Source organism: Curcuma longa, unplaced genomic scaffold (assembly GCF_044706935.1).
Source record: "Curcuma longa cultivar G26 ecotype Majalengka, Jawa Barat unplaced genomic scaffold, ITB_CL_G26_1.1 utg2646_np1212_2152390_RagTag, whole genome shotgun sequence".
NCBI lineage: Eukaryota > Viridiplantae > Streptophyta > Magnoliopsida > Zingiberales > Zingiberaceae > Curcuma > Curcuma longa.
The window spans coordinates 359030-382034 of NW_027435599.1; the positions used below are offsets into that span (position 1 = coordinate 359030).

Consider the following 23005-nt stretch of genomic DNA (forward strand, 5'->3'; position numbering starts at 1 on the left):
TCCATGCAAAGCATTTAATTGCCAACGTACCGTGACTTCATTAATCCTTACTACTATCCTTACACTTTACAGCAAACGATGAATTCATCTTCCAGCGATTTTACACGATCACGATTGACCATTATAAAAAAGAAAACTATTTTAACTTCGTACTCTTGTTCATTATAGTAAATCTAATCAATAATCAATTTAACCATATTTTATTTGTAACTGTGCCTTCTGATGACGTCCGCGAAGTAAATTTAAAAAATTATTATTGTTGTTGTTGTTGTTGTTTTTTAAATGCTCTAATATATTGCGTTTTTTTCTTCTCTCTGTAGAAAATTGGGGATAAAAAAGGAATATGCTTCAGCCGGTAGTCGAAAAAGAGGAAAGCAACGCCTGATTCGATCAAGGCTGGACAAGGGTCCCACAGTTGGTAAAGTTCTAGGAGGACGAAATGGGATATTTTACAGAGCGTCCGGGAAAGCTTCGCGAGGACGAAGTTTGACATTCCGCGGTCTCATCTCGACGACCGTCTTTTGCACACGTGGCCGCCATGAGAGATTCCAGCCTTTTCAACGAACGGCTGACGTGCTTTCAATCATTTGAACAAAATTCTCGGAGTGAAAATCGCAAACGCCCCCGCTACTTTTCCTGAAATCTCCATACGATCCTTTGGATCTTAGTTTTCTTAGTTGGGTACAAGAGCACTCTCAATTTTTTTTATCAATGTATAAAGTAACTAATAAATGAAATGAAGAGTTAATTTTATCGACTTAGATGATTTTTTTACTTTTTTTCTCAATATTCTACCTTAATGAAATTAAATAAGCTTTTTTCCTTTTTATTTATAGTGCATAATATTTAACTAGATAATGTGTCTTTTATGCATTTTTTTTATACCCCTTGAGGTTTTAAAAATTGAGAGTAGAGAGTCCATATGTCTTCACAACAATGAACTATTGAATATTTTGTATTCTTTCAAATTGCTACCTATTATTATTATTCATTAACTAACATTATAAGTGAAAGGTGACCTTGCGTCCATTTCAAATACTACTGTTCCTTTAGTGACCTTATCACTTAAACACCTCTAATGTTGGTCAAATTATTCACATATCTTTATGAAATTGCTTTTACTAATTTAACGACCATCAATATATATGTTGTGCATCTTTTCATGCGCGACACTAGTTCATGATTGAGTCGGACATCCGAATCACTTTTGGACTTCTCGATTCATCCTGATACACATTCAGTTGCGGATGCTGCGTGCATGAGAAAACGTGTAGCATATCAATTTTATTTGTGTGTGTGTATATATATATTATTTTTGATATTTTGTCGTGGAGATATATAATTATTTTTTGACTTTTGATAAAGTGATTATATCTTTAATGATGCGATGTCCTTATTACTTTTTAAATTAAGATGATAAAATTAAACCTTTTGCACATTAAAAAAAAACAAAATATGGAGGAAAAAAACTGTTAGACAATGTAAATAAACAAAAAAAAAAGCATTGTTTTTCTCCTCTCCTCTCATCTCTCTTGTAAACAAGATCTAAGAGAGTTCGTGCTCAAATAATTCACTCCTTAATTACGCGTTAATCCTCACTGTCTTCCATTTATATTTATATTGTCATTAGAACCGTGTTTAAACTTTAACCCCGAGGTTTAACCCACGGCCTCTCGCTTTCCGTCCCCTTCGCGTATAAATCCTTCAACACCATGGCGAAGAACTCGTCGCCAATCTCCACTTCCTTCCCTTCTTCATCGCCTTCCGAACCAATTAATCTTTGCTGCTTCTTAATCATTCGCGATCGACGATCACTCAATGTCTCGCCATCCGATCCTTTTCTTCGCTGTTCTGTTTCTGCGATTTGTTTCAGGTAATTTGTGGATTTTGTGGAGGGCTTGAGTCGAAATGGCTGCGATTTTAATGGCGGAATTCGTGGTTTGATTGCGCAGGGGAAGGCGCGGCGACGTTCACCTTCGTGAACCGCTGCGGCGACACCATTTGGCCGGGCGTCCTGTCGAGCTCCGGAAGTTCTCCGCTGGAGAGCACCGGATTCGAGCTCGCCGCGGGCGAAAGCAGGTCCCTTTACGCCCCCTCCGGTTGGTCCGGCCGCTTCTGGGCTCGCACCGGCTGTGTTTTCGACGTTTACGGTAACGGTTCCTGCGGCACCGGCGACTGTGGGACTAGTAGGGTGGAGTGCACTGGTTCGGGGGCGGCGCCACCCGCCACTCTGGTCGAGTTCACGCTCGGCGGGGAGAAGGATTTCTACGACGTGAGCCTGGTGGATGGGTACAACCTGCCGGTGGTGGTGGAAGCGGCGGGCGGGGAGTGCCCGTCGACGGGTTGCGCAGCGGACATAAACCGGAGGTGCCCGGCAGAGCTCCGGGCGGGGGATGGTGCTGCGTGCCGGAGCGCTTGCGACGCGTTCGGGCGGGCGGAGTTCTGTTGCAGCGGGGAGTACGGGAACCCGGAAACGTGCCGTCCGTCGCCGTACGCGCAGATGTTCAAGGCGGCGTGCCCACGGTCCTACAGCTACGCCTTCGACGACGCAACCTCCACCTTCACCTGCGCCGTCGCCGCCGCCGGAGGAGCGCAGGCCTATTCCATCACCTTCTGCCCCGAATCCTCCGCAAGGTATTACTTTACTTTGATAATTTCACTTTAGTACTTACAATTTTGTTTATTTCAAAAATCCGCGTAGAAAATTTTAGAATTATATTGCAAAGTATTTTGATGATTTAAAAACTTTAATAAATATAAAAATAATAAACTTCAGGAATTGAAATGATTTTATTTCTTTTTTACCTTCTGCACCTTTGAAAATCAAAGAATTAATTCTCAAAATTGCTCAGAGTGCATATCATTAGGTCAAATAATAAATACATAAAAAATATGAAATATTATTTTTTGATCATTATTAATTTGCAGTCAAAAATCCATCAAAAATAATACCCCTCCAAAAATGGAAGAAGAAGATGAGTCGTGGCTCGCAAGCCTCGCTATCGGCAACGCCAACCCCTCGAGAATAGCAAGAAGGAAAGAAATAGTTTATTCAATCACAAGCCTCCTTCTGTATTTTTCCTTATTTTGAGGGTGTAGCTGTTTGTTTGACAATTAGGCAAAATTTCATTTCAGCCCTGAAGAAGTTTGGTTACATTGTTTTTTTCAAGACGCTATTACCTTCCAAGAATGATAAAACAATAAGATATTTTACATAAAAGCCCTCTTTATACTAATTTTATCAAAGAATCGAGAAGGGATCCTTCTTCTAAACCTAATCCTTCCTAATAAAGGGATGCAGAAAAATAAATCATTGTGTAAAAAAGGGAAGGAAAAAGTAAAGAGAAGTCCTTAGTTTACTTGTGTTAATCGAAAGATAGAAAATAATAGCTCATAGTCGACAACCAATAAGTTCTCAATCAGTGGCAAGTGATCGTTATGACTAGGCCACTAGTTGATCATAAACTTACAAACTAGCTCGCTCGCAACAACTATTGCAATCTCACGAGTAAGCCATGGTCGTGATATATCGCAAGTGGAAATTGTGCTTATGGACTTAGAAATTTCATAAAAAAAGAAAATATCATTCGGTCTAACTTTAATTATTAATTTATGGTCAAAGGACTTCAAAAGCATCACTTTATTTTTTCTTGTTTGAAAATGAGAGGTTCATTCCTTGTTTGAAGATGATATAAAAGAGAAGGTATTAGATGTGTCCTAACTCCTAATGGCTTCGGTAGGATTCGTATTCTCCATTTATTCATTTTATTTAGTCCATCAATTATTCGATAAGTTAATTTACCATTCTCACAATCGATATAATTCACATTAATAGGTCATAAACTATTACACGTACTCACTTCTAACGACTAAGTTGGTTGTGTTCATGAGTCGGACTTACTCTAATTTTACCAAATTAAAACTACTTACCCCCAAAAAACAATTCAAAATTATCGAGACAACATTTCCCTTAATTTTATCTTTTAAAATAAATTCATTGAGACCAAGATAATAGAGAAAGAAGGGTTTTAATTTAGTCGCATTAACTCAATCCCTAGGGGCATGGGGGTGACCGGTCCAATCCCATGAAAGTTTCCGGCCAGCCATCAGGGTAAATCGGAAGCGCACGCAACGGCCATCTCAGATACCCAGCCTCCTTTGATTGTGATCCGTCTTCAAGAAAAAAAAAATACACCGTAGTTGGGGATAGAAGGCGTGATGCCTGGGTGACAACCTCGGTAAGAAAAAATCGATGTCCTACCGCAGTACCATGGCCCCGGGGATTAAAACCCCTCAGTGGACTATGATCTAGTGTCGATTTTCACTTATTTGCAAGAGTTCAATGAGGGCTTATCTTATTATTTTCGACACTTTGATTAACATGAGTTAACTTATGTGAGCTTGAGTTTTGGACGGATTTTGGAACCCGTTTTTTCTTAAATAGAATTATTTCCAGCTAAAATTAATTTTGAAATTAGTAATTATTTTTTTATTTATAGTATTTTCCCAAAATGGAAATTCTGAAAACAAATGTATCGTTATGTCTCTTCCAGCGACCAATGTGGGCTCCACTAATGTTAAGAATGCCTTTGAAGGTAAACCATGCGGCGTCACCTTACTTGTGCTAGCAAGCGACGAGTGGGTCCAACTAAGTTAGCCAATAGAAATGAAGGTATCGTGATGGGATCTGGTAAATTAGTAGGAGAAGAATTGATAAGTTTAGCTGGCACCGAAGGTAAGAATGTTCTTTGGCGCTCTTCTTCGTTTCGCTTCTTCTCTTCTGTTGAATTTGAAATGCCAACCACCGACCTTGTGTCTCTTCTCCTATAAATATCTTTGTTTTCCTCCTGACTGCCTTGGAGCGCAAGCCAACACGGATTAGGAGATCGGAGGAGGAAGCCATGGCCGATCCTTGGTTCATCTCCTTCCTCTTCTTCATCAGCATTTTCCTGCCCGTGGTCGTCGTCTACTTCGCTTACAAGCACGAGGAGCCGGTTGCCGCTCCCCGCTTGACCGAGATCGGGATGCCCCCAGTGCCCGCGACCGCCGCACTCACCTCGCCGTCGCCGCGCAAGGATCGGCCAAGGCGGAGGAGACGGACGAAGAACCAGGAGTCGACGGTCGGCGATTTAAGGCCTCGGTCGACAGTGCCTCCGACCGCCTCCGCTGCGGTCGTTAGCTCCGACCGACCGAGTAGGAGCAAACGGGGTGGCGCTAAGACCCGGGGCGAAGCCAGCGCATCAGGTGGTGTTCCCTCGCCACCCGATCTCGGTGAGCAGAGGATGATCGTCCGAGAGATTTGTGAGGTTGGATTCGAGAAGGATGTTAACAAGGAGGGTGATCTGGACGTTCTATGCTCGCAAGAGTCTTTCGGAAGAAAAGAGGATAAGAGGGTGGACGTTGGTAGAGGTAATGATGATTTGGTCAAGCATGAAGAGGGTGGTGAAAAAGAGGGCGAGAAAGTTGTGGAACCGACTGAAGGCGATGCGAAAGGGAAGGTAGATGCTAGGGAATTGAGTGAGACGAGAGGAGCATCTTTGTTGCACTGTGACGATGAGTGGGAAGGGATCGAGTTGAGTGATGTGGAAAAATTGTTCAGAGTTGCGACCCATTTTGTCGATACAAATAACGGCATGGATGCAGTGTTGAGACTGAGTAACGAGTTGCAGATGCAGCTGTATGGACTCCGCAAGGTTGCGATTGAAGGTCCATGCTATGAGCTACAACCCATGGCATTGAAGGTTTCTTCTCGCTCAAAATGGTATGATCTATAACGTCGCTTCTTTAGTTAAACACTTTTACAATATTGAAGTGTTAATATATTTAGTGCTGAAATTTTTCAAGGTTTTATGTTTTCTTAGCCGTCATGTGTTATCCTTATCATGTTTCTCTTAAGGATGAGGAATGGGGCATGCTATGTTGTCCCTAGGAAGCCTGATGGATCTCACTGGAGTTTGGAGTGAGAACTTTTTTTCAAAACAAGTAGGTAGGTTATAGAAATTTAAAACATGGTAAAACATCCTGGTGATCTCAGTTTGAGGTTCCTATATATATATATATATATATATTATGATCTTCTACTTCGAATGAATTTTGAAATGCAATCAAAATGCAGTTAAGTTTGATGCATAAGGAGATTAATCTTTTGCCAACTAATTCAATTAACTTAGTTGAAGAAACTGAAAAAAATTTGTTCTGTTAGAACATATTCTCTTGAATGCATCCTTTTTTGTTCAGATGTAATTGTTTAATTGGCTCAACATGAAACGAGCCAATGAAAAATCTGTATCCAAGTTATCAAATATACTCATCTTGAATGATCATGAAGACAACCAAGGATAGAGCATGACTGATGAAATTACAGGGTCAACATGAAATAGTGCTTTGAAAATCTGTGTAAAGTATAATCATCTTTTATGATCATGTAGACAAGATTGAACCGTGAGTAATAAAAAAAAACCTTTGCAATCATTTAACTGGATTAGCATGAAACTGGCCAATGAAAATCAGTATTGAACCTATCTAATATGCTCAATCTTGTATGATCATGTGGGCAACTACGGCGAGACCATGACTGTTGAAACATCTGTGATTGTTTAATTGGGCCAATATGAAATAGGCTAATAAAAAATCTTAATTGGATCTATCAGGTATACTCATCTTGTATGATCATGTAGGCAACTAAGGCTAGCCTTTGATTGATGAAACCTTAGTAAATGTTTAATTTTGTCAATATAAAATTGTCTAATAAAAATCTTATTGAACCTACCAGACATATTCATCTTGTATGATTATGCAGATAACTGACTGAGAAACCATTGTAATTGTTTACCTGGCTGAACATGAAACATACCAATGAAATCTGTGTTGAATCTATTAAATATACTCATCTTATTTGATCAAATCTTGAAGAGCTGGTTCAAGTATCTCACCAATGGCAAAGTTTTAAGTTTCCTCCTTTAACAGACCTAATTATTTAGATATATCAATTAGTTTTGGAATAGCAGACCTAATTATTCTTTTTATGACTGTGTTTGGTGCAAATGTTGGTGCTAGATAGCGGCGTTATAAGTGTCTATGCACATACTACTGTTAACTTTTAAGTTTCCTCCTTTAACAGACCTAATTATTTAGTATATCAATTAGTTTTGGAATAGCAGACCTAATTATTCTTTTTATGACTGTGTTTGGTGCGAATGTTGGTGCTAGATAGCGGCGTTATAAGTGTCTATTCACATACTACTGTTAAGTTTTAAGTTTCCTGCTTTAACAGACCTAATTATTTAGTATATCAATTAGTTTTGGAATAGCATGCCTAATTATTCTTTTTATGACTGTGTTTGGTGCAAATGTTGGTGCTAGATAGCGGTGTTATAAGTGTCTATTCACATACTACTGCTAAGTTTTCTCTTTTCTGTTTTCTTCTTAATAATAGATTTAATTAAACTTAATAGTGTAGATGGGACAACTCAGTTAAACTCTGCAGCCAAATTTTATGTGTAGACCATTCAAATCTTCTGTGGTGTCATGGGAACCTATAGTGGCTGATGCAATTCGCAAATTCAAAATTAAGTTAATGGGTTATGTTAGCTCTTGACAAAGTGGCAGCTAATGTAAAATTTATCTAGACCCTATAGATGTGAATTTCAATCATAGCTTGGAGGGATATGATTCATGAAATCGGTGAATTGGTGTTATCAAAGTGTTAAGCTTTATTTTGTCTTCTGGTGATTCTCAAATCTTTATGTGGAAATAAATGACGCAACCATGCTTTGTTAAAAGGTGAAAGTATTTTCCCATAAATGAAAATTCTAATAGTGTCGATAGGAGAGGGGGGAAGCTTGTGAAGCTGCTCTCCGTATTTCCTAATGAGAAAGCCCACTGTGGGACTGTCTATCTTGTTTGAGTTACTGCCTCACAACTAAATATTTTTTTCAAGGATAATCACTTGATTTTTCTGTACCCATGTAACCAACCAAATTTTGTCACCACATTCTTGAAAATTTTCCGTCATTCCTGGTTTTTTTTCTTTGAGATTCGATTTTCTAGGGGGGAAAAAATCATGCTTGCAAATCATGTTTACTTTCTTTGTGCTTTAGTCTCTTGCTTACAAAGAGGACGATGTAACACGACTATCGCACCTTTTCTAATTTCTATTTCAGAATGTTGTCCATCCTTTTACTAGTAGGTAGCTGTGTGCAAAAACATATATGATGGAGGATACCTTTCTTACTGTGGTAGGCATGCTTGGCAAAGATTGGGGAACATGGATCCAGAGGTTGCCATGGAATTGTACATCAGTCATCTTACTGAAAATGTTCCAGAATGGATTGCAGAAAAATCATCGGTAGCTAACTAAGCAACGCATTCCCTTTTGTATATATAAATACATATTTTCATTCGTTATTTAGCTACTAATGCAACTTACCTCATCATAATGCTGGCTTGAAGGAAGACATTGCGTCTGGAATAGACCAGAATGATCCAAAGGCATCTTCTGAATTTAATAGCGAGATATGGTATGTGGCTTATACAAAGTGTTCCGTTTAAAAGGTTTCCAATACATGATAACATCCTTCCCTTTCATCAGCTGATTTGACATGACTAGAATTTCCGTGCACGGTGTCACTGGGAAAGTGGATGAAGCTTTCGACCTTTCTAACAAGGTATGTGCGGTTTGTGCCATCTCTTCTTTGAACTTGTGCTTTCACTTTGTTGTGGGTTAGTCATTTGCTTGTTGATCTAGCTATTACTACACTATGTTTTATAATCTTTTAGCACTAATCTACGGAATTCAGAACTCTTGTTTAATTTGGATCGAATAGTCGGTGCATGATGGGCTTTTGTACTTTCGTTCACTAGGAAGGACTCTTCTGGTCAGGGTTTGCCTAAATTTTTCTTTCCCTTTTTCTCTTTTATCCATATCGTTTATCGAAACTTTTTCAATGCACTCATGAAATAGAAATCGATTACCAACTAATGAAATACCTCAATATTCCACCAAAACAACCCGGAACTGGAGCTACTTTCTCGCATCATGTTTTTTTTTCTTTGAAGTTTGCATAATAGTTGATTCAATGTATAAGAAATTTAATTGTCTCAATATTGTGGTTGACTTTACAGGATTGGAAAATGATACTGTTCAACTCGATCTCACCCATACAAATAACAATTGATGTAAGCTTGTTGCTTTGCTATCCTTGTTCTTTTACTCTATTTCATATTTTAGTGTATAGCTTAACCTAACTTTAATATAAATAGTGTACAGTAACAGTGAATATAAGCCGAACTGTTGTTTAAAAAAATTATTTCCGCTTTGTAAAAATATGCAGCCAAACCATGAGTCCAATTTGCCGATTTTGACCAATATTTTAATATAAAATTTTAAATAGGAAACCGTTAATTTAAACATACCCCGCGAATTGTAATATTTTATCATTTAATTTTAAAACAAGAGCGTGGCAGAAGTTGCATTTTGGTTTTAATGTATAAAATCTAAAATAATTGTATTTTAAAGAAACTGACGTTAATTTTTTTCCCCCATTGTTGATGAGAACAAGATTAATTCATAAAAATAAATTTTATTATACAGAAAATAAACAAGATAAGCATGAATTCCTTTTTCAACTTTTTTTAAAACATCAAAATTGGAAACAGAAATAGTTTCAATCGCCGGACTCTGCTTTAGGCTAACAATAATTATATTTAACTTATATGTTCATCATATATAGGCTTGATATGAAGTGAGTAAACATTCCCTTCATCGCCATTTTCAAATGTTTAAAACAAAATCGCGGCATCTTAAACAGAGCATATTAAAATCATATACAAAATAGCACAAAAAGGAATATAGATACCCTAGGAAAGAATCACAACATCAGTGGCGATCAGACACAGCAGCTTTCGTGTTCTTCGCCCTCCTGTTCGAATAGATCTTCCGGTAAAGCTCCTTGGTCCTGTACGCCAGCAACACATCCAACCCGAAGCCGACGAGGCAAGCGAAGGCCATCACCACGAAGACCATCCGGTAGCAGTGCGCTCCCACGCAGGTATTAGCCCCGCCCTCCGTCTTCGTGGCCTCAGCGTCGTACAAGATGCCGGCGAGCAGGCCGGAGAAGAGGAAGGAGCCGAGGGGAAGATTGAGGATGAGAATGTTGTAGATGAGGCCGTAGTACTTGAGCCCGAACAGCTCCGACGCCATCGGCACTGAGACTGCAAGACGAACACCGTAGCACAAGCCCACCACCATGGAGCCGATGAAGAGGGAGCCCGGCATGCCTATAGCCATCACCACATAGCCGGCGGCCATTAGCAATTGCGAGGCCGCATTCCATACGGGTCTAGGTGTCGCATGCTTCCTGCAAGTTTGTTGGGGTAGAGTATGTACATCAACGACCGTCAACCATAAAAACTGAGAAATATTAAATTACAAACATGGAGATTTTATTTCAGAATAGAAACTATTCCTATGTAGATCACATATCCGATCACGCAAATTAGTGTATCATATATCTTCATGTTGATTATGATTGAATTTAACCAAAAACATATATATGTGAGATACTTTAATAAAGCGGAATCATTAATCAAAAAGCAAATGAGATGATACATTAACTTAAATCTAATGGCCAAATCCTATCAAACATATTATGTACACACATTAATGTTGACAACTGCTCGACTCAATTAAATCTATTTGGGTAGCAACTATAGAGTTACTAAAACGGACCTATCACTGAGCATTTAAAATGATAATGGATGCATACCCATTTAAATCGAATACCCAAATCCATTTAAAATGATAATGAATGCACTTGAATGGGTCAGGCAGGGTCATCCATTGTCCGGACAAGTAGGTCTAAAATATGAATAAATAAACAACTATACGTGCGTCTCACCGTCATTCCTAAACAAAAAAAAAAAAAAAATCTAAGCCGAGTTGAGAATGCTCAATCTGGTCTGTAAGACGGATAAGAAGTCATCCCATCTAGCATATTGTCACATGTTATAAACATCAACAACTAGTACAAGTTTTCTACAACTCTCAAAATATAATATACAGTTTATATAGAGAGTCGTCTAACATTTTTGAACTATATATAAGTTTTTTATCTTCCAATAAAATTTGGGACAGGCAAGAAAATGTGGGCACACTGTTTGAATATTTAAATGCACAACTTAGTAGTAAAACTGTAAAACTATCAAAAGTATATTTAAAAAACTATAGTAATAAAAACTCAACTATCATAGACAGTAAGGCGTGAGAAGAAAGCGATGCATCAAACGTACCGTCACTAGGCGGGTGGGAAATCATTTTCTATGTGACAATATGAAAAGGGACATATTTTAGGAGAGACGAAATAGTCAAAAACAACGATCTTATCCGATCTGATGCACTAAGGCAAAAAAGAAAAACACGAACTTGGTCCTAATTAAAATAGATGTTTTATATTTAATTAGATGGGACCACGGGTACTGGCCTAGTGTTTTTTTTATATATATAAATTTTTGATCTTCTTCAGTGATATAAGCAGCAGCTCTGATGTCTTACTCCTCTCAGGCTGTCAGGCACAAATAGAAGCAGCATGATTCGGGACTCGTTAGAAAATTAAAAAGGTACATCATGTCGCCTACGTTATCTCACTTACTATTGTTGAAGCCAGTTATGTCTTAAAAAAGGTAACAAATTTATACAAAGAGGGGAAAATCCAAGAGAAGTAGGTATGCCTACAAAAGAATAAGCAGTGCACAAGCTACGTTAAAATATAGGACAACCCAGTTAGTCAAAAGATAAAAGAATTGGTACAATTTGCAAACTATGTTTGAATATTTAATTAACAGCTAGAAAGTAAAAAAATCAAAAGTATTTTAAAAATACTTGAGTATAACTAACCACCTATTTATTTGAAGGATAGAAATAAAAATTGGTTTTCCAAATCCTCTATTGTTTTATTTCATAAAAACTAAACATTTTTTTATCCTCCCTGGGAACAACTTTCCTTCATGACCGAAATATATTTTTTTCTTGCGCTTTGCCCACCTTGAGCCGCGAGTGACCCTGCACGGCCACGAGAGCCACAAGCGGCCCTGCACGGGCATTAGCTGTGGGTGCAGCCGCGCAGCTGCCATACGCAGCGACGACCGACCTTGTACGTTATCGCAGGCGACTTTGCTCGCAAAGCACAAGTGATATTTTTTCTTTCCTATCTTTTTTTTTTTCCTTCTCTACTTTTCCTAGAGGTTTTCTTTTCATTTTGGATTCATTTCTGTCCTTTTCATACCTCTTCAGCAACTGGGAAAGCGATGGCTGGACAATCGTTTTCTAGGGTAGGTGGAAAATCATTTTCTATATGACAATATGGAAAAGATATGTCTTTAATTTGACCACGCAGAAGTTTATTATCCATCAAGTAAATATGAAAACACAAAATGACACAACACTCGCACTAGATTTTTTTTCAGAATCAATCATGTTAGGGAAATGTTTTTGTTGAAATCGACCCAAATACTCCTATTTATATCACTCGTCTAGTCATTCGCACTGTGTCCGGGAAAAAAACAAAAAAAAAAAAGACATTTTAAAAGAGAGACGAAATAGTAAAAATAAAGATCAGATCTGAAAAGGCAAAAACGAAAAACGAAAAAGAACCATGTCCTATCATTTAAAACAGAAAAAAAATCAAACGGCACACAAATAGATTTATTTCTTAATTTGATCAGTTTAAAGATTAACTGTTTTACTTTGATATAATTATTTATCAATCAATTCAAAAGGAAAGTCGAATTTATGATTTTAGATAATAAATCATCCCCTTATCCTTGAATGATTCAAGATATTCATTATCAATGACTCAATGCCTATGCGACAATTTAGTTAGATATTTTATATTTTACAAAATAAATTTTAATTTAATAATAAATTCAAAAAGCATCACTATTGGAAACAAATGTGATGCAACGCCGGGTGTGAAGGACCACATGTACTGGCCTCTGCACTGGCCCCTCTCTCTCTATCTCTATCTCTATCTATCTATCTAATCTATCTATACTGCGTGACATGAAACTCCCGGGCACAAATAGAAGCAGCATGATTCAAGCCACCTGCGTGATCTCATCTACTAATGTTGAAGCCAGTTATGTCTAAGAAAAATTAACGAATTTATATGAGGGAGCAAAAAAATCCAAGAGACGTAACCATGCTTATAAAGAAAAAAACGTCCAAGAGAAGTAGGCAGGCTTATAAAAGAAAAAAAAATCTAGGACAACCGAAACCACTCCGCTCAAAAGATAAAGAATTGGGCAACATTCCACCTGTCGAATTTATAGTGGCGTGACTAGTACGGAAGAGAAGAGGGAGAGGGGCGAATAAAAGTGACTGGCGGTGAAGAACAATAGGACATTCAAAGAGAAATTGAGGTGAAAATGTGCACAAAGAATCAACTACCTTCGTGTATTGGACGATTGGACTAACACATGCAACAGTAATCTACAGTAATTTGTTAAAGATGGACTGAGACATGCAATTAATGTTGCAAGAAAGTTGGATTTGACTAACACAAGCAACCATGCGAGACGATAGAAACTGAAGATATTAGGATGAACGAGTACCTTCGTGTAGAGTTTTCATCCGCAAATAGACACCCAATCAGTGAAAGATCAGTGGAGAGGCACGACATGATTTAGAGGCATGTTCTGTCCCAGAATGAGACAGAGACAAAAGGTGCCGGTCCACACAAGATTCGACGATCACCGTTGCAACATTTGCTGCAATTGTCAATTCGTAGATAAACAAGCACAAAATCATGACTACTTGCGCCAAGCCTGTCTTTTGCTACGCCTACCACTCCTACCCACCCCAGTTGTAGAAAAGACAAGAAGATCGGAAATATTTTTGCAATATATTTAAGAACCTAAGCCAAGTGTCCGATTCGTTTACTTCAACTTTTAAGGGTAAAAAAAATACAACCCAAATGGTTGGAATAATTCCAAGGCTCGAACAGGTTATGATTTTTAAGATAAAGGAAGTTGTCAAAGCACCTGTGACCTGCCTATTTATTTGCCATTTTTATTTTATGGCAAACCAAGGGACAGTAAATTGTAAGGCTTGTTTTGTTTACTCTAATAGTTTGTATAAAAAGTGATTTTGATGGTGATCACTAGAACTTTGAGATCAAGACAAATGACAACTATCTACCTATTTTCTATTTTATTTAATAAGTGGCTATTTATACGTCAACATATTCGGTCACTTAAAAAATGAGAGAAAAATACTCTGAAAATAAAGGTACATAATAAACAAATTAAATCAACATCTTCGATTACCAACTGCGATGATGTCAACAACCATGCAAGTTGTTGGGATGTCAAAATATCATTTTAGTAAGTGATAAGGCCGAAATAAGAGCTTGACCCTATCTGATATTACCTTACCAATAGACTACGGATTATCAACAATTATCATCTAAAACACAGTATCCTCACACTACATTATTTGAACCATTTTGAATATTTATTTCTCATTCACTAGGATAGTGAGCTCGTCATAAGTTGGTAGCTTAGGCCAACAAAGTAATCATGGCGACACGGGTCATGATTATTAATTTGATACACCTTTCCAATTCTATGATTATCGATCATTGAATCACCCCTTCAGGGTGTTAACTACCTTTTCAGGTAAGGCCAAGATTAGGGTTCAACCTTATATATTTAAAATGATATTTACGTAGTCTAAGTACCTAAGAGTTATTGGCAATCCTCATCCAATATACCTTCGACTCAAAATACAAAATAGAAGCATACTTTATCACTAGAAGTATAGGCAAACAATGAACAACGACAGGATGTGTTTGCAAAATGAACTTGACGACAAATAAATAGACAATAAAACGAATAGATGGCTCTCTCAAATCGGTTAGGCAATGGGTCAATTAGTTTTGACATATCAAACGAATAAGACCCACCAATCCCAAAAAATATCATCAATTTATAATTATTTGTAAAATATTCTGAGTAGCTAAAAATAAATACCAGAAATTATCCAAAGCTATTATTATTATTATTATTATTATCATCCTTATTTACAAAATTAAGATGAAGATTTCAAAATCAATTAAACAAATAAACAAAAAAATATTATTCTGAATATTACTAGAACAATTTGAAAAAAAAAAAAAACTGCATCTATGGGAACTCCTAGCATATGGCAGTTACAAGAACATTCATATCATCGAGCTATTGAATCTGATTCTAGCAAAGACCAAGTCTACCTATTTCTGCTCATGTCTCTGTTTTTTCCCTTCCAATTAACACCCTCCTCCTAGTTTAACCGTGGGTTTAAAAACACTTGTTCTCCAAAGGGATACTGATCCATGGATCTAATCTACTACATGATGATTCTAAGCCTATCTAAGTAATCTTACCGTATATTCCTGAGTTAAATTTATTAAATTAGCTATCAAATCGACCTACTAGAGCAAAAACGCAGAGCAAAACAAAAACGATAATCCAAAGTAGGAAACTAATGAACGATGAGCAAAAACGACTAGATATTAAATGGATAGAAGGATAGAAATAAATAAAAAGAGATGTAACTAATGCAGTGATTAATGAACGTACTTGATGAAGTATTCCGAGATGGTTCCGGATGCGATCCGCCCAAAAAAGCCCCAGATGCTGAGCATAGAGACGAAGATGGAAACATCCGCATAGCCCATTGCCGTACCCATCTGCCCCATGTTGTTCATCACCGCCATCCCCGTTCCAACCCCGCATAGAAACGACAAGAACAAGACCCAGAAGTCAACCGTCTTCACCACCTCCACTATCGTGTGGTCATCACCGATCTCCGGTCTCCGCCGCCTCCCCTTCTCAATCTTTTCCTCCACCACCGCCTCTTCCGGCCTCGGACTATGACTATCCTCTGCCTCCGTCGTCTCCGCCTCTGCCGTCAGCAATGGCTCACTTACTCCTCCGTCCTCCACATCAGCTTTCTCACCTATCCCCGATCTGCAAATCGACTTTAGCGCTATGTAAATCGGAACCGCCACCGGCGCCGCTAGCAGGAGTAGCAGCACCGCTGCAAAGACCCTGGAGACGACCGGTCCGTGTTTGCCTGTGAGATCAAAGGCCAGCAGGTACACTGCGATGACCACCGCCATCGCGTTGATGACCCCAAAATACTGTGCGTCGGTGCCGTCGTCCTCCGCCGCCACGTCCTCCGGCGGTGACTCACGGAGGAAGAGCATCGCCGTGGTGCAAACCGCGGCGGGGACGACCGCAAGCAGGAAGAGAAACGAGGCGGGGTCGTCGGAGAAAAGGGCAGAGCAGATGTCGGTGAAGATGGCGGTGCTGAGCCCCACGTAGCCCTTCAAAATCCCCGACACCGGCCCTCGGTTCCGGCGAAAATTGCGGAAGCACGTTACGAGCACCGCCGTGTTCATCCAAGTCGTACTGTTCCCTCCCATGCACAGGAAGATGCACATCTGCGAGGGATCGAAGGAAGCAACCAAATTACCAAAGCGATCTCAACAACTTCGACCAAATTCTTCGTCAGGAACTGAGGAAGTCAGATCGGAACGAAGGTAGAGACGGTAGTAGTACCTGCCAGTATGGGAGGGGGCGAATGGATTGGCGCACGACTAGCCACTGGCCGCCGTACCCGACGAGGCCCTCGAGAGAGCCGATGAGGAGAATGATCGGGGTGGGGAGACGGTCGGAGGCGAGGCCAGCGAGGATGCCGAAGGCCTTACCGATGTCCTTGGCGACGGAGAGGTTGTTGAGCTGGAGCTGGGTGAGCCCCATGAGCGTCTTGAGGGCGTCAGAGTAGTTAGAGAAGGTGTAGTTGTTGCCGGAGATGCACTGCACCCACACCGCCGTGACGAGCCCTAGCCACCGCCCCGTCGCCGTGCCCCAGGTCTCCATCGTCTCTCTCTCTCTCTCTCTCTCTCTCTGTCCCAGCGGGAAAGGGCTAATTATAGAGCAAGAAAGGGCGGAGGAGGGATTTGTTTGAAAGAAGCTAGTGAACGTGAACCAAGTTACCGACGGAATCAAAAGCACGCCCGCCCAGAGGGGCAGAATGGTTTGCTAATTTTAAGGGGACACATTGGACCCGACGATTAAAGAGACTCTGCTCTGCGTCTTCGCACCTTTTCCCGAGGAGGCAAGGCGGTTACGGACGCCTGACGGCAGGCGTTGCTCTTACGCCTCTTGTGCTATTGTATTCGGTATTTTTGTTTTTACAACAAAAAAAACGCAAAATTGCCTTTCTGGTATATGTCTATTTTAATACTAAAGACTAACACAGAAACTAAACCTCAGGAGAAAAAAAATACGGTAAAGAAACAAAATTATCGGAAATAAAATAAAATCAATATTTCTCTAATTTACAAAACACATTAAATTCACTTTATCAAATATTATTTGGGATTTTAATTAGATGTTATCCTTAGACCCATCCATTTTATAGATATTATCCCCTATAAAAACGTATAAAATCAGAATTTAAAAAATAAAATTATAGGCCAACCATCAAACTGGATGGTACACTTGGTATGTAATTAATTAAATCCACTGTAATATTAAAATTTATTCATTGTTATGAGGTACAAAAGAAAAGATCTTAAGAGTCGCTTCCTTTAATATATTCTAGTGTTCTTTTCAAAAACATATAAATTTAAATTAGAATTGGGAGTGAATATATATATATATATATATATATAATTCAGATATTCAATCTTACCATTAGATTAATTTTACACGTGAACAGTTTTATCTCACAAAAAATTTTTATTGCCCATTAGGATAAGTCCGATAAACATAGATGTTTACGATCCAACGGTTCAATATCATCAATAGTTAGAGTACCACGGATGTTAAAAAATACTCCGCATGAAAATTGAATCGATAACCTTATCATTTACCACTCAACATGCAATTGGAGATTACGTGTATAGCCCAAACAATAAAAATTACAATATTATTTTTCAGATTTTAATATAAATTGTATAATTTTAAATTAAATTGATATTTAAAAAAACTAATTGATAATTGTCTCCATCGTCATATTCCCCGTTATCTCCCAAGATGTGTTCATTGAGGAGGATAGCGATCCCTGACCAGTCATGGATTCCTTCGGTAAGGCTATGAATTAAGTAACATAGTGTGTAAAAGTTACGCTCGGAAAAGAATTTCATCGAGGTGGATCTCTAAAAGACTTTCAACATGGCGAACTGGACATTTTTGCCTGCTATCCTTTGTCGATTTAGATCTCCGTAGCAATATGTAATCTGGGTTGAAGAGTGTATAACCGCCGTCTCTTATTTGGTGGGCATTAATGGGACTGTGTATGGATTCTTTAAGGACTGTATATGGATTCTTCAAGGGGCGGAGGGGCCTGCGGCAAGAAACCCGCTCTCCCATTTTCTCTTCGGACTATGCTTGGAAGTTTTCTTGAGATCACTCAAAAAAAAAAAATGATAATCTCAATGAGCTTCATTGACTATCTTTGAAAATGACCGATTCAACCCTACGGAAGTTTCCCACCAGCCATGATCACTCAAGACTGCATCAATGGTGTCCGCCTACCACTATCATCCTATGTGCGTCGGTATCAAAATTACACATTTGACCTATGTAGACGATCTGTTCCCCTTTGCCCAAGTCGATGAATCCGCAATCAACTCAATTGCAAACTGCTTAGCGGACTTTGGCGGCAAGGTTGGGCTCTATCTGAACCTCAACAAATCTAATCTGTTCCTTGCTAGTGTCAACGACCACACAAGTAGGCTGTTGGAGATCATTGGATTTCAAAAGTGCTATTTTCTGTTCCGCTACCTTGACATTCCCCTTGCAGCAGAGAGACTAAGGACTAACAACTACGGAGCTTTGACAAAGATAATCATGCGAAAGCTTGCTTTTTCGCTAAGCAAACATTATCTTATGTCGGCAAACTTGAATTGGTGAAGACGATCCTACAAGGTATTGAATGCGAATGCTTTTGACTTTCCATCTTATCCATCCCTTGCGTAGTGATCGACAAGATATATGCAATATGCTGATCTTTCGTATGGTCAATAAAAAGGAATTGTCATCCGTTGTGTGGAAGTCATACATCATGCTAAATCACCAGTTCACAGATTGGCTGCTTGCAAACGGCAGGATAAGCACCAAAGACAGATTGCCATATGTAGCATGCAAGACCTGTGCACTTTGCCAACGAGCGATTGAGACATCAGACCACCTCTTCTTCAATCGTGGCATTAGCAAGCCTCTTTGGGACAAGGTCAGAAGCTGATTGCACATCAACTAGGTGATCAACACATCGACGATGATGTTGGAGGTCTTCCACTAGCGGTTCTGTGGAGGCAATATGTTCAACAAGGCTCAATACTTAGGCATATAAGGAGTGGTGTACTTAATATGGCAAACTCGCAATAGATATCAATACGAAGGAGGTGTGCCAAATATAGATAGGAAGTTTAGGAAGGTCCAAACACATATCCTTCAATTTTTGAGTGATTACTATGTAAATGTAAATCCATGACTGACTTTTAATACAATTTATCTTTGTACAAAAAAAGTTAAGATGTCATTTGCGCCCTCTAGGACTTGGTGTGGTGGTAAGTAGGAAGGTTTTTTTCTTTCAAATAATCAGGGTTTAAAACTCACCCAGTATATGTATGCGGTGTTTGAATAACTAATGACGTTGAAAAGTCATGTCAAGAGTCACACTTTACTTTTTGAATCTATTTGGTTTGCCGAATGTAGACCGGATTAGACATCTAAAAATTAATTGATTGACTCATGACATCTAAATATCTTATATATATATATATTATTGTCATTTGCAAAGGTTTAAAGCCAAAAATAGGCAATGAAGCCAGGTGTGTTTATTCCCTAGAGATGTTCGTCTCCTTATTTGTAAGATCTGAAGTGTTAGGATTCAGTTTTCTTTTTATTTTATTTATAGTTTTGGATTTCTTTGAAAAAACGAAGAAAGCAAACCCACCTTAATTCAAGGAGTTGTACATTTGTTAAGACAGAGGAACAAGTTTGAGCAATCTGATTTTGCTCAGTTTATTTATATTATCAATAGTAGAGTTAAGCCGAGATTGAACTTGTTCAAATTTACTTGTCGTTAAAACAAATGTCTTTTAAAATAGTTTAATTTTAATTTATTTATTTGAACACACAACAGATGAATAATTTTAATCTTGGATTTCATAGAAATATTCAAACAAAAAAAATATATACACAGTATAAAATTCACGTTGTATGTGTATCTTGTGTATGAGTTTATGTTTGAAATCAAATACAGATCTTTGAAACTTAGAAATTCTAACCAATGCAAATCTTCCAAAGCATATGCAACGTTTCACGCACAGGATTCAGTTTCATAATATTGATGACAAAACTACATTTATGGCAATAGTAACTAATCAAGATTCAAAACATGTTGGCCTTTAGAACTAGATAGCAATGAAGCAAAACTTCAAAAGGCAAAAATCTCAAGTGCCGTGCATGTTTCCGATATGAGACTTGTACTGTGTGGAGTCTGATCAAAGCTGAAATCATTGGATTCTTCGTGGTCTCTAAAAGATCCTACTTTTTCAACTTGAACTCTGTGTTGGATGGGAACACTTTACCACGGTGATTGAAGATCATGAAATCCAAGTTGGCCGGCAAGGACACAACCCTACAATTCATTTTACACACCAATTTATTACAAGCATCATAGACAAATATCAAGTAGCTATGTTACTCAGATTCAGGCATGAATACCGAGATAATTGTTGATAGAAGTGTCCAACACAATCATTTTTTTCCAAAGAAATTTATATGCGATTAATAGAGATATACAGTAGATATATAGGGTGCCCATTCTCATGGAATCCCCTTCTTTTAACAAAGAATAGAAGAACCTTTCATAGAAAAAAAAACAAACTGATTTGATGCTGCGCCTTTCACAGAATAAATGCACTATCAATGAAAGGCTTTCAGATTGCCTCCACTTGATTGAAAGACTCCTCCTATCCTATGGATGATCCAAGCATTTTTGTGGGATCCTAAGGTGACAGAATTATCTAATGATACAACTGATAACACAATCCTTAATTCAACAGAAGAAATATTGACATGGAAAAATGAATTGGAGTTGAACGAGAAGAGATGAGAAACAAAAATTAAGATGTTGCAGTAGTAGAGTGGGTGAGGGGATGTTCCTTTGTCACATTAAACTATCAAGTACCACTAAGCGGATTGGGGTAGAACACACCCAACCTTTAGATAGGTTTGGATGTAATACTATGGCAAATGAGTTTTGGAAAGAAGAAAAAGATTTCTTAATATTTCATTCATAGTACATGCATGAGATATTTATATCAGAAATATGTGACTCATTCTACTACAGTTAAGAGATCAATTCTATCCAAATGTGGTACTAAATATAAAATAATTATAGAGAATAACTCTATCTAAAATATTGGAAAAATTCTCCTACAATTCTGAAGAATAATTTTAAAAAAGATATGTCCTTTGATAATTTTCCTATGTCAATTTCTGTTTACACACGAGGTATTTAGCTCGTAAACTTCTAGATTGGTCAGGAAAAGGAATATCTTGCGATCTAGTTGAAGGAAAACACCAAACTCAATCTAGTTCCACAAATTAATACTATCTCATAGTTAAAGAAGTAAATTTTATCTCAATATTTCAGGAAGATAATGTGCAAAATTAGTTGAACTGGCCAAAAAACTAATTTTTCTTCTGATTCGTGAATGTAGTAAAATACCTATTTTCTTCAGAATCCGGATGTATTGATTTGAATTTTGACGGAGACGCAAGAGCTGCCCAGATGCTTAAAGCTAATCCCAATAGTAGTTCAATCACAACCTAAACAAATTCCAGAGGAATCAGAACAGGCAGCTGAAAGTAAAGAACATCAAACGCCTCGCAGATCCAAGACATACAAATATAATTGTAAATCAGCAAATGAAGGAGCGGATTTAACAAGAATACCAAAGGGAAAGGGGAAAGGAACTGCATCTTACGTTCATTGGAGGACAAGAGAACTCTTCCTCCACGATCTTCAGCATTCCTCTGTCTACATCACAAATAGAAAAGCGAAACAAGCGAATGAATCAAACCATGAGATCCAAGACATCGTACAAGAAACAATAATGACTAATCCGATAAATTTGCTTGTTACACTGGATGGTCGCATAGCCAGCGTGAGAAAGGAGGAGGCCTCCGAGGATCCCCACAATGAATCCGAATCTCATCTCCTCGAGGCTCTTCTCGCCCTTCTCTGCCGCCGATCTCGATCTCGACTGGGAGAGCAGGATTTGGGATTTGGGGGAGAAGCGAGGAGGCGGTTCGATTCGTTACGCTGCAATGGTCGAGTGTCGGTCGGACCGATCGGCCTGCCTTATTTTGCGAAATTAGACCGGAGTAATGTCAGGGTGAACCGGCATTTTCGTGAAATTGCATTTATTCTTAAAATTTGCCATTAAAAAAAACACTAACATTTTTAAAACATCAAAAACATCCTTTAAAATTTTGTAGAATGTGGCTACAGATATCTCAATTTATATAATTGAATTTAAACTATCGATATTTCTGATATCAATAGAACTGAAGAAAAGAAGGAAACTCTGCTTTGCAGAAATAAAGATCACTGGAGAAGGTGTTTGGTGGATTCAATGATTCAAAACTCAATTGAGGCAAGAGCCTATTTTATAGTGGATTTTTGACCGTGAAAGTAGGCTGCTGAACGAATTATCACGAGTGCTACCGGATTAATTGGGTATTTGGATATTTAGATTATAAAAACAAACTTATAAACAAAACAAATGAGACCTTTTAAATTGTCGATCAATATCTGATAAGTAAAATTCAAGAACGCAATAGATTTGTTGAACAATTAATAGCAGATTTCCCGTGTCTGCTGAAGAGTTGGCTTCGGCTTTCAGCACAAAGGCGAAGCAAGAAGTGCAAATGACGGAGTTAG

General features: G+C 38.3%; 4 protein-coding genes across 4 annotated transcripts; 2 read left to right on the forward strand and 2 right to left on the reverse strand.

The window, feature by feature from the left end:
* Positions 1–1740: 1740 nt before the first annotated feature.
* LOC141819921 (thaumatin-like protein 1) lies at positions 1741–3145 on the forward strand. The gene is made up of 3 exons (XM_074707184.1): positions 1741–1873; positions 1953–2634; positions 2929–3145. The coding sequence occupies exons 1-3, from the start codon at positions 1819–1821 to the stop codon at positions 3089–3091; spliced, it is 900 nt and encodes a 299-aa protein (XP_074563285.1). The 5' UTR covers positions 1741–1818; the 3' UTR covers positions 3092–3145.
* Positions 3146–4901: 1756 nt separating this feature from the next.
* On the forward strand, positions 4902–8359 carry LOC141819920 (uncharacterized). The gene is made up of 2 exons (XM_074707182.1): positions 4902–5761; positions 8242–8359. Exons 1-2 carry the CDS (start codon positions 4902–4904, stop codon positions 8357–8359), a joined length of 978 nt encoding a protein of 325 aa, XP_074563283.1.
* A 1386-nt stretch (positions 8360–9745) lies between these two features.
* On the reverse strand, positions 9746–17078 carry LOC141819917 (protein NUCLEAR FUSION DEFECTIVE 4-like). Its single transcript, XM_074707180.1, has 3 exons — positions 16600–17078; positions 15616–16481; positions 9746–10358 (listed from the first exon to the last, which is right to left on the reverse strand). Exons 1-3 carry the CDS (start codon positions 16918–16920, stop codon positions 9878–9880), a joined length of 1668 nt encoding a protein of 555 aa, XP_074563281.1. The 5' UTR covers positions 16921–17078; the 3' UTR covers positions 9746–9877.
* A 3284-nt stretch (positions 17079–20362) lies between these two features.
* Positions 20363–22384, reverse strand: LOC141820042 (membrane magnesium transporter-like). Its single transcript, XM_074707322.1, has 4 exons — positions 22205–22384; positions 22047–22099; positions 21788–21888; positions 20363–20692 (listed from the first exon to the last, which is right to left on the reverse strand). Exons 1-4 carry the CDS (start codon positions 22275–22277, stop codon positions 20599–20601), a joined length of 321 nt encoding a protein of 106 aa, XP_074563423.1. The 5' UTR covers positions 22278–22384; the 3' UTR covers positions 20363–20598.
* Between the last annotated feature and the right edge of the window lie 621 nt (positions 22385–23005).

What these genes read in the sequence shown, in the direction of transcription:
- LOC141819921 (XM_074707184.1), top strand. Translation starts at nt 1,819, where the DNA reads ATGTCTCGCCATCCGATCCTTTTCTTCGCTGTTCTGTTTCTGCGATTT. An exon ending in GTTTCTGCGATTTGTTTCAG is followed by an intron (nt 1,874 to 1,952) that starts GTAATTTGTGGA and finishes TTGATTGCGCAG; the next exon opens with GGGAAGGCGCGGCGACGTTC. An exon ending in TGCCCCGAATCCTCCGCAAG is followed by an intron (nt 2,635 to 2,928) that starts GTATTACTTTAC and finishes ATTAATTTGCAG; the next exon opens with TCAAAAATCCATCAAAAATA.
- LOC141819920 (XM_074707182.1), top strand. Translation starts at nt 4,902, where the DNA reads ATGGCCGATCCTTGGTTCATCTCCTTCCTCTTCTTCATCAGCATTTTC. An exon ending in GTTTCTTCTCGCTCAAAATG is followed by an intron (nt 5,762 to 8,241) that starts GTATGATCTATA and finishes TTACTGTGGTAG; the next exon opens with GCATGCTTGGCAAAGATTGG.
- LOC141819917 (XM_074707180.1), bottom strand. Translation starts at nt 16,920, where the DNA reads ATGGAGACCTGGGGCACGGCGACGGGGCGGTGGCTAGGGCTCGTCACG. An exon ending in GCCCCCTCCCATACTGGCAG is followed by an intron (nt 16,482 to 16,599) that starts GTACTACTACCG and finishes GATCCCTCGCAG; the next exon opens with ATGTGCATCTTCCTGTGCAT. An exon ending in ATCTCGGAATACTTCATCAA is followed by an intron (nt 10,359 to 15,615) that starts GTACGTTCATTA and finishes ACAAACTTGCAG; the next exon opens with GAAGCATGCGACACCTAGAC.
- LOC141820042 (XM_074707322.1), bottom strand. Translation starts at nt 22,277, where the DNA reads ATGAGATTCGGATTCATTGTGGGGATCCTCGGAGGCCTCCTCCTTTCT. An exon ending in TGGCTATGCGACCATCCAGT is followed by an intron (nt 22,100 to 22,204) that starts GTAACAAGCAAA and finishes TTTGTGATGTAG; the next exon opens with ACAGAGGAATGCTGAAGATC. An exon ending in CCGGATTCTGAAGAAAATAG is followed by an intron (nt 20,693 to 21,787) that starts GTATTTTACTAC and finishes AATGAATTGTAG; the next exon opens with GGTTGTGTCCTTGCCGGCCA.